General features: G+C 35.0%; 1 protein-coding gene across 1 annotated transcript; it reads left to right on the forward strand.

Annotated features, from left to right (window-relative positions):
• Positions 1-2,931: 2,931 nt before the first annotated feature.
• On the forward strand, positions 2,932-5,388 carry LOC110798080 (F-box/kelch-repeat protein At3g06240-like). The gene is made up of 2 exons (XM_022003220.2): positions 2,932-3,172; positions 3,937-5,388. The coding sequence occupies exon 2, from the start codon at positions 4,023-4,025 to the stop codon at positions 5,172-5,174; it is 1,152 nt and encodes a 383-aa protein (XP_021858912.2). The 5' UTR covers positions 2,932-3,172; positions 3,937-4,022; the 3' UTR covers positions 5,175-5,388.
• Positions 5,389-10,531: the final 5,143 nt, after the last annotated feature.

Genomic DNA, 10,531 nt, shown 5'->3' on the forward strand with positions numbered 1-10,531 from the left:
AATTAAGCCAAAAAGAACAGGGCCTAAGTATGGTTGACTGACTTTCCTTTATATCTTTTTAGTTTATTTTATAACTAAAGTTAATATAGTTTGTAAGTAACAGGGACGTTTTAGATTATTTTAGAGGGGACATCAAAAGATCATTTACGATAATGACATTAGAGTTCCCTTATAGAATAGAGAAATGTGAACTGTGATTAAGTTTTAATGCGTAGAGTTGTTTTTTCGGGGACATAATAGTGAGAGTTTAGGTCATATGTTCGAGGCTAAAATGTAAAACTTTTTATGGAAATAGGAATTCAATACTTCAAATATTGACGTAATTCACAAAACTTATTATTACGTGATCGCTATAAAATTGCAAAAATTAAAGCACTCGTTATTAAAAGAATATGAACCCACTTTTCAATATATAGTCAAATCTATACTAATATATTAAAAGGCGTTGTGGAAAATGCATATGTGTCACGTAGTACTCTCCTCACGCCACATCATCCACTCACCAAGTATTATGTAATGGACAAGCAAAAATTAATACAATGAGATTCGAACAACAAACCTCAAGTGTGGAAGATAATTCTCATTACTATCTTAACCAACCACCAATTGTGGTTTATCTGTTCACCTTAATTTATAAATAAATGTTCATATGAAGTCTAAAACAAATAAATTTTTATGTGACTTTTTAATTTTTATGGACTATTTTGAAAGAAACGAAATTAAAGCATTATGACAACCATGAAGAAACATGATGTCATAAGTCTCATAAGAATAAACTATAGGATTGCCTTACATAGCTGCATATATATCTAAATTAGTGTTTATTAATTTGACGCACTTAGTTACACGAGAAAACAAATTATACAAATTGTAAGATGATATGATTGAAAACTTACTTGCCATGATAAATGACTTAGCGTGTCTGTGTAGTTGACGAACTTACCAGATATTTTTTTTTCTGTAGAATACAAGTATTTTGGTCAAATATTAAGCTCAAAAAAAATCTAAAACTTTAATTATTCAATGTAACAATCGGGGCATCGCCCGGGCCACACACTAGTGTAATACTTAAAAGAAGAAGCAAAACACTCGATTCCCTTTCTACAATTACTCTCAGTCTCATGGCGTAATGGCACGTGAGCTTGGATTTTGCACGAGTGCCCTTTTAGAAATTACGATACGATATGTAGTTGTTGGGTTGGGCCGTCGCGAAACTAACTGAACATTTGACAATCGCTAACTGCTGTACCCGGGTACAGCCAGCTCTGGCTGTACCCCCTAAAAACGACACGCTCATATTGTTTGTTCATTCTTGTCGACTGTTTGTTCTTTTTTATTGTACTGTTTGTTCATTCTTATTGTACTGTTTGTTCTTTCTTGTTGTACTGTTTGTTCTTTCATGTTGTTTTTTAAATTCATCATCAAATTTTCATAATTGTCGTATTTTTTGTTCTTTCTTCTGGAATTTTATGTTCTTTTTTATATTGTTTGTTCTTTCTTGTTTATTTGTTTGTTTATAATAATCATATGGTTAATGTTCATAATTAAACTCTTCATTAATCTTTTATTCTTTCTTTTTGTATTGTTTGTTCTTTGAATTTTATGTTCTTTTTTATATTGTTTGTTCTTTCTTGTTTATTTGTTTGTTTATAATAATCATATGGTACGTTAATGTTCATAATTAAACTCTTCATTAATCTTTTACTCTTTCTTCTTGTATTGTTTGTTCTTTCTTGTTGTACTGTTTGTTCTTTCTTGTTGTTTTTTAAATTCATTCATCAAACTTATTGTTGTATTGTTTGTTCTTTCATGTTGGCTTTAAAATTCATCATAAAATTGTTCATAATTGTTGTATTGTTTTTTTTTTTTCTGGAATTTTATGTTCTTTTTTATATTGTTTGTTCTTTTTTGTTGAATTATTTATTTTTTCTTGTTTATTTGTTTGTTCACAATAAATATATGGTTAATGTTCATAATGAAATTTTTCACTTCATTGGTCTTTTATGTTTTTACAAGCGCCTATATTGTTTATTTCCAAATAAATAAATAAATGTCCATTTTCAAAATAGTAAATGTTCATTCCAAATAAATAAATAAATGTTCAATTCCGAAATAGTAAATGTTCATTTCCGAAATAGTAAATGTTCATTTTTGTAGTTTATTTCCAAATAAATAAATAAATGTTCATTTCCAAAATAGTAAATGTTCATTCCAAATAAATAAATAAATGTTCATTTCCGAAATAGTAAATGTTCATTTTTGTACCAGTATTTTTTCTTTCTTGTTGTATTGTTTGTTCTTTCATGTTGACTTTAAAATTCATCATAAAATTGTTCATAATTTTAGTATTGGCTGTTCTTTTTTCTGGAATTTTATGTTCTTTTTTATATTGTTTGTTCTTTTTTGTTGAATTATTTGTCCTTTCTTGTTTATTTGTTTGTTCATAATAAATATATGGTTAATGTTCATAATGAAATTGTTCACTTCATTGGCCTTTTATGTTTTTACAAGCGTCTATATTGTTTATTTCCCAATAAATAAATAAATAAATGTTCATTTCCAAAATAGTAAATGTTCATTCCAAATAAATAAATAAATGTTCATTTCCGAAATAGTAAATGTTCATTTTTGTAGTTTATTTCCAAATAAATAAATAAATGTTCATTTCCAAAATAGTAAATGTTCATTCCAAATAAATAAATAAATGTTCATTTTCGAAATATTAAATGTTCATTTTTATACCAGTATATTAATGTTCATTTTAAACAACACAAAACGACATCGTTTTGGATGGGGGTACAGCCAGCTTTGGCTGTACCCGGGTATAGCCAAAAATTTGCGTCGAAACAAAACACAACCCGACAAGTGTTTTGAGCCCAACTAAGTCCTTAGCCCATTAGCCCTGCTGACGAGTTACTAATTTTTCATGGTTACCACTACCAGTGTACGACTGTACCACTTCCTGAAGAAAATCCCCAAATTCCCACACAAACCCTAAGGTACTCAATCAACAATTCGACAAGCTCTCGCTATCTCTTATTCAATTTGCATCGTGTAATCGCCGGCCACCGAAATCTCTCCGCCGCGTCGTTGGGTAGCAACCGCCACCGCCCATCAATATTCTTTCTTCAGAAGCTCCTTTTCAATTACCATCACTTCTCCCTATCTTAAGGTAATTCTTTTTCCAATTAGATGAGCCTGGATTTTCTATTTCTGTTAATCTTTAGTCTTTTCATAATTGCAGCATATACTATACGTTTACTGATATTTCAATTGCACAATTATGTAATCTTTACTTCCCCTTCTTTAAATTGTTGTGTGCAATTGTTATGAAATTGAAATTGGGAAATTTTTGTGTGCACATTGTACTGTTTAACTGAAATTGTACTATTATAGCGGGACTGGTCATGAAATCGTAGTATGAAATCCTTGATTGAAATTTGTGTGGGAAAATTGCTGTTAAATCATGCGGGGAAATTGATTGTTGTGAAATCGCACTGGGAAATTGATTGTTGTGAAATCGCACTGGGAAATTGATTGTTGTGAAATCGCACTGGGAAATTGATTGTTGTGAAATCGTACTGGGGAATTGTTGTGAAATCGTAGTGGGAAATTGATTGATGTGAAATCGTAGTGGGAAATTGATAGTTGTGAAATCGTAGTGGGAAATTGTTGTGAAATTATATTGGGAGATTGATTGTTGTGAGATCGAACTGGGATGAAATTGTAGTGGAAAATTGTTGTGAAATCATATTTGGACATTGACGTGAGATCGAATTGGGAGATTTTTCTGAAATATCGTACTGGAAAATTGTAGTGGGGAATTGTTCTGAAATGATTGTTTACATAATTATGGTGCCTAATAAGTATGTTCGTGACGATGAGAGTTTGACAATTGGATTTTGTGTGTTTGTGTTTCTGATATTGCAACTGCAGTCTTATTCTGCTAGTATCATCTGCGCTGCTCGCCTGTCCCGTTGACATTCCTACAAGTAGTAGTGGCAGCAAAGCACTGCAAACCCATGACTACTATGAAACAAAACAAATATGAAGAGAGCTCATTATTGATGGGGTTATCTGAAGATCTTTTCCTTGAAATCCTACTTCGACTACCCCTAAAATCATTAGGAAGGTTCAAATCAGTTTGTAAATCATGGCTTTCCGTAATATCAAACCCAGAATTTGCCAGATTACATCTCCAATCTTCGAACCTTGCCACTAGTAATCCACGCTCAATGCTTACTTTACAAAAGCATAATATGGTATCTTTGTTCAAGTTTAAAAGTTCTACCGATATCACCAAGGGCGTGGACTTAATCCCATTGAACCAACAATTTGTTGATGTTTTTCTTGGTGGTTCCTGTTTTATTGTTGGGTCGTGTGACGGCATTGTGTGTCTTTACATTAAGAGCCAGGAGAAATGTGGTGAAGATTTGTTGCATCTCTGGAACCCTACTACCAACGAAAACAAACAAATTTCATTACCTGGAGATCAGGGTTTAACTTATGTTCATGTCGACTCAAGCTGGTTCGGTTATATTCCCTCTCTAAAAGACTACATGATCTTCTTGGTGAATACAAATATTCGGGGTAAGCCGGCCTTTGTAAAGCGCATGTATATATACTCATTTCGGAATCCCAAATGGAGAGAATTACATGTTACTCATGAAGATTTGTCTTTTGCGTTGGGGTCTAACTCGATATTCATGAATGAAGCTTTGCATTGCCTTGTTGGTCGCAAATTCATACATAAATTTGATTTGGTTGCAGAAACCTTCGAAAGAGTACCCTTCTCAATTAAGCTTGATCTACTTCCAAAACCCCATCAGATAATGCTTGATGTTATTGGAGAAAAAAACGGTTTATGTGCTAGGTTCATGCATCGCTCTGAGATAGGGGAATGGATGTTTGAGTTATGGATGCTCGAGGAATATAACAAGTGGAATTCTTGGAAAAAGTTGTACAGAATTGACTTGAAGAAGGAGATCGCCAGAAATATCACCAGACTTTTAGGGTTCACATACAATGGCAATCTTTTCATTCGAGAAAAAAATGCACTTACGGTCATTGACCCAAGTCAAAATCCCCATTTACCTATCATTGTTTGCAGAGCAACGGTTTTCACGGTGACCGATTATGTGGAGAGTCTTATTTCTCCTTTTTATTTTGCTTAATGTAATTCCAAGGTTCAACATAATAGGTTATTAGGGCTAATCACAATATATATAGTATTGACTACTACTTTTATGTACATTGTGATCAATATTACTTTTACGGGATCTTTAATTTCTTCAAGCTGTAAAATTTTGCAGAGGTTGAAATGTTGAATATGCTCTGGTATATTATGGAATATCAAAGCCAAATTGTGCTGCAAAAGCTTATCTTTTATAGGTGGCAGTTTGTAAATTCAGTGGCTTACACACTTTTCCTGGTAGTTTGTAAATTCAGTAGCTTACATACTTTTCCTGGTTCCTTTGTAATCCAAGTTTTCAATTGCAAAGAAGTGCAAAACAGAGGTCATACACAATTTGGTAGTCAAGATTGTAGTGATTTAGGGAGTGTTTAGTTTTCATGGAAAAGATTTGTCTCTTTTTAATCATCTTAGGTTGTTTGGTTGGGCAGGGGATGAAAAACAAAGGAAAACTAGTTTGAAAATGTGTTTCTCCTTGGAAAAAAAGTTCCATGGAAAATCATTTTCACTGAAAAGTGAAAGCGTTTTACGCCAAACCAATCGAAACCTTAGAGGTATAATAAATGTTTATGAACCGTTCACATTAACTGATGACAAGTTTATTTCATGTTAATAGGTCTTTTAAGAGCTTAATTGCATAATTAGCTTGGTAGAGTTATTGAATGTTAATCGGACTTTTTATAGGTTTCTGGCTCAAGGTGGTGCCATGAATGAATTGATTTACAAGTTTTGAAATTGTACTAAAGGCGATTCTACACTAACATACACACCAATAGATAAAAAATAGAAGAAAAAAAACAAGCCAACTCATCTTCTACATAAAGGGGTAGGCAGGTCACCAGATCATTGTCCCTAAGACAACTATACGAAACAAACACAACCAATGACAAAAAAATAGCAAAAAAACTAAAATAAGTGAAAATCTAAGAATTTATGATTAAAAATAGGATAGGATGCACAAATTCTTATTTAGAAGTGGTTTACATCGGAATAAAATTTAACTCAAAATGTTTAAAAATTATTCTTATATAGATAAAAGTTATCTATATTCTAGTGATATTTTTTTTTCATTTTAATAAAAATTGTTATGTAATGTGTAAAATTAATCATTTACCCTTTAAAATGTTTATCTATCAATTTTTTTTTATATAAAAAAAAAGTTAATCAAAATATTTTAAAAGTTACAAAGTATTACCTAAAAGTCATAAAAAATTGGATAAAAGTTATCTTGGTGTACAATAAATATATTGTACACCATTGTGCGTGCAAGACCTTTTGAAACTATCCGATTATGGATTTCATAGGCACTACGTACACTACTAAATACTATCACAAGCTTTAATTAGGTGCCAACAAGATAATACTCCGTACACCATTCCGAATCACACTTCCACTTCCACTCCCACTCCCACTCCTCGGACGGATGCAGTACGAGCTTGTAGGAAAGGAGTATACTATACGGAGTACAAATACGTCTACAACTATTCGGACGGATTGACCCGTGCAGGATTAATTCCGACCCGATAAAACTCTTTTTTTTTTTTTTTTTTTTTTGATGGGAGACCCGATAAAACTCTTCATCTTACCTTAAAAAAGAAAAAAAAAACGTCTACAATGACTTATACTCCGTACTAGGTATATACGATATTTTGGCAGAAAACAATTAAAGTTATCTTGGCTTTTTTTTTTTTTTTTTTTTTTTTTTTGAGGGGCTAAAAGATAATGACTCAGATCCTAAATCGACAAATAAAATCCTTCTCCTCTCTCTCCTCTCTCTCGAGCTGGGCGCACGTTAAGGGATACTACTAACGTACACCAACTCCATTGATGGCGAGGAAGAAGAAAGCAATACTGAATATTTCTACGACGAAAGTTGCAGCGAAGTCTCCCTCAGTAAGTTCTCACACTTCAGGCACCAGTACTACTCAAAATGATGCCCAAAATGCAAACCCAGATGCTCTGGTTTTTGACTCAGATGGCGAGGAGCTGATGCATTCTCCTCTAGTCCACCCTTCGGCTGGTATGATTCCACGCAAACTTCATGATACTATTTTGTTATTGGATCAGAATTTGGGTGTTGGGTGTAATAATACTGTGGGTGGAACTAGCCCTCAGGGGAATGGAGAATCTGTTGATATTGGGGATATTGGGGGAAATAACACTGAACCTGGGGTAGTTGAACCTCCGATTGTTAAAGAACCATGGAAAAATCTGTTCACTGGATCTAAAATGGCTTCAAAAGGGGCGTCCCTATCATTTGTTACACCTGTGCTGCAGGATGGGAAGAAAATTGCTCAATTGCAGGAGGATGAAATGAATGAACTCACTGAGAAATGGAAATCATCTATGGTGATGTATGTGGTAGGGGATTCCCCTACTATAGCTTCTGTGAAAAGATATATGGAAGGGATGTGGAATTCTGTTGCTCAGCCTCAGGTGTTTTACCATGATGATGGTTACTTCATCATCAAGTTTGTGAACATGAAGGACAGAAACCAGATTATTGCAGGAGGACCTTATACATTTTATGGGAAACCAGTTATCATTAAACCCTGGACAGCAAACTTTAATTTCTATGAAGAAGTACTTAGGGTTATCCCTTTGTGGGTGAGATTTCCTAATCTGCCACTCAATTGTTGGGGGTGTGATTCACTAAGCAGGATTGGTAGTCTGTTAGGGGTGCCACTCTTTGCTGATGAATGCACTACTAGGCAAGATAGAGTATCTTTTGCTCGAGTGTTGATAGAAATGGATATCACTAGCCCATTGCCTGATTGTGTCTGGATAGAGGATTCAAAGGGAGGGATGTTCAAGCAAGCTGTTACTTATGACTGGTTGCCACAATATTGTAAAGTTTGCTGTACTGCAGGCCATGATTGTACTAAAAAGACTAAACCACCAGTACCAAAACCTGTATCCAAAAAGGTGTGGGTTCCTAAAGCTGTCCAACAAGCACATCCAGTGTCAGAACAACAGGAGCAACCTAATGCTGTGCACACTCCTGAGTTGCCTGTTAACAATGTATCTGATCCTACTCCATGGAAAATTGTGACAAGAAGGACTAAGGGATTGTCTAGAATGAGGACTTTGAGCCCTAGCAACCCATTTACTGTGTTGCCTGCAGAATTGGGTTTCAAAGAATTAACAGGAGGTGATATGGAGATGCAAAATACTACTGAACCCCCTGATGAAGAAGGTTAATCTTTGCAGCTGGAATGTGAGGGGACTTAATGATCCTATTAAGGTCCCAGAGGTAAAACACCTTATTCATACCCATAATATTCATGTTGTTGCTTTGCTAGAAACTAGAGTTAAGGAAAGCAATTTCTCTAGAGTAGTCAATAAGTTTGGGAGAAATTGGAAATGGGAAAATAATTACACTGCAAACCCCAGAGGTAGAATTTGGGTAGGTTGGCTTTATCAAGAAGTTGATATCCATGTGTTACAGGTGCATGAACAATTTATTCACTGTGAAATTAGGGATAGGTATGGAGTGGTGGAATTGTATGTTACTCTGGTGTATGGTCTTCACTCCATTGACACTAGGAAGAATTTGTGGAACTCTCTTACTACTCTTGCCTCAAGTGTAGGTAGTTGTCCTTGGGTCATTACTGGTGATTTTAATTCTCCCCTGTATGCTGATGATAGAATCAATGGTACTCCTGTTTCAGCAACTGAAACCAAGGATTTTGATGAGTTTATTACAAGTAATGGGCTGTGTCCTGTAAAGAGTGTAGGACATTATTTCTCTTGGCACAAAGGCACTGGTGAAGGTAAAATTGCTAGCAGGATTGATTGGTGTTTGGGAAATGATGAATGGATTCATAAATTCAGTAATGTTCAGGTTGAATACCTAAACCCTTCCATCTCTGACCACTCCCCTTTACTGATAAACTGTCTGCCAGACAAGGTGGAGGGGGGTAGACCTTTCAGATTTCTCAATTATTTGGCTGATCATAGTAGTTTTTCTGCTATTATTCAGGCAGCTTTTACTGAAGTATACCATGGCACTCCTATGTTTAAACTCTGGTGTAAGCTGAAAAAAGTCAAGGCTGAACTCAAGAAGTTACATAGAGAAGACTTCTCTGGTATTACTGAGAAGATTACCATTGCTAGAAGTGAGCTTGATAAGGTTCAACAGAGTTTGCAAACTGGTAGATCTCCTACTCTTCTCAACCAAGAGGTGGTTTGCATTAAACAGCTTAGGCATTGGCTGAGAATTGATGAGATAGCATTGAGACAAAAATCTAGGATCCAATGGCTAAAACTAGGTGATTCTAACAACCACTTTTTCTTTTCCACTGTGAAAGAAAGAGTTAGATTCAATAGCATTGCCATCCTATATGATGATAATGGCACTAAATTGGTTGATCCTGATCTAATTCAAGCAGAAATTCTGAGTTTCTACAAAAAGCTGCTTGGCACTTCTGCAAACACTCTTCCCTCTATTCACATTCCAACAGTGAGAAATGGCTCTAGGCTAAATAATGATGCTAGACAGGATCTGTGCAGGGATGTTACTGATGATGAGATTGATTTGGCATTACATGGGATTGGCAATGATAAGGCTCCTGGTCCAGATGGTTTAAATGCAGTCTTTTTCAAAAAGGCTTGGCCTGTCATCAAACAGGATATTTATAGAGCAGTGAAGGATGTGTTTGTTACCAATTCCATGCTTCCCCAGTACAACTGTACATCTATTACTCTCATTCCAAAAGTTCCTAATCCTACAAGAGTTAAAGAGTACAGACCAATTGCATGCTGTAATGTGGTGTACAAAATTGTTTCAAAAATTCTAACTACAAGAATGCAAGGGGTGATTGGACAGGTTGTTAGTGAATGTCAATCTGGGTTTATTCCTGAGAGGCAAATTTCTGACAATATTCTGCTTGCTACTGAGCTCATTAAGGGCTACACTAGAGCCCATCTTTCACCCAGATGTATGCTCAAGATTGACTTAAAGAAAGCCTATGATTCAATTGAATGGCCTTTCTTGATCAGTGTTATGGATGCTCTTGGCTTCCCTCATAGATTTGTGCAATGGGTGTACACATGCATTTCCACTGTCTCTTACAGTGTGCTCATTAATGGGAAACCTTGTACACCTTTCAAAGCTAAAAAAGGGCTAAGACAGGGAGATCCCTTGTCTCCTTTTTTATTCGCTATTGGCATGGAATACTTGTCTAGACATCTCCATCAGTTGCAGACCAAGCCTGATTTTAACTTTCACCCCAGATGTGCTAAACTGGCTCTTACTCATCTAATGTTTGCTGATGATTTGCTTCTATTCTGTAGGGCAGATCTAATCTCTATTGACATGATGTTGGCTTCTTTTAAAAA

Source organism: Spinacia oleracea, chromosome 3, assembly GCF_020520425.1.
Source record: "Spinacia oleracea cultivar Varoflay chromosome 3, BTI_SOV_V1, whole genome shotgun sequence".
Classification (NCBI taxonomy): domain Eukaryota; kingdom Viridiplantae; phylum Streptophyta; class Magnoliopsida; order Caryophyllales; family Amaranthaceae; genus Spinacia; species Spinacia oleracea.

What these genes read in the sequence shown, in the direction of transcription:
- LOC110798080 (XM_022003220.2), top strand. Translation starts at nt 4,023, where the DNA reads ATGACTACTATGAAACAAAACAAATATGAAGAGAGCTCATTATTGATG.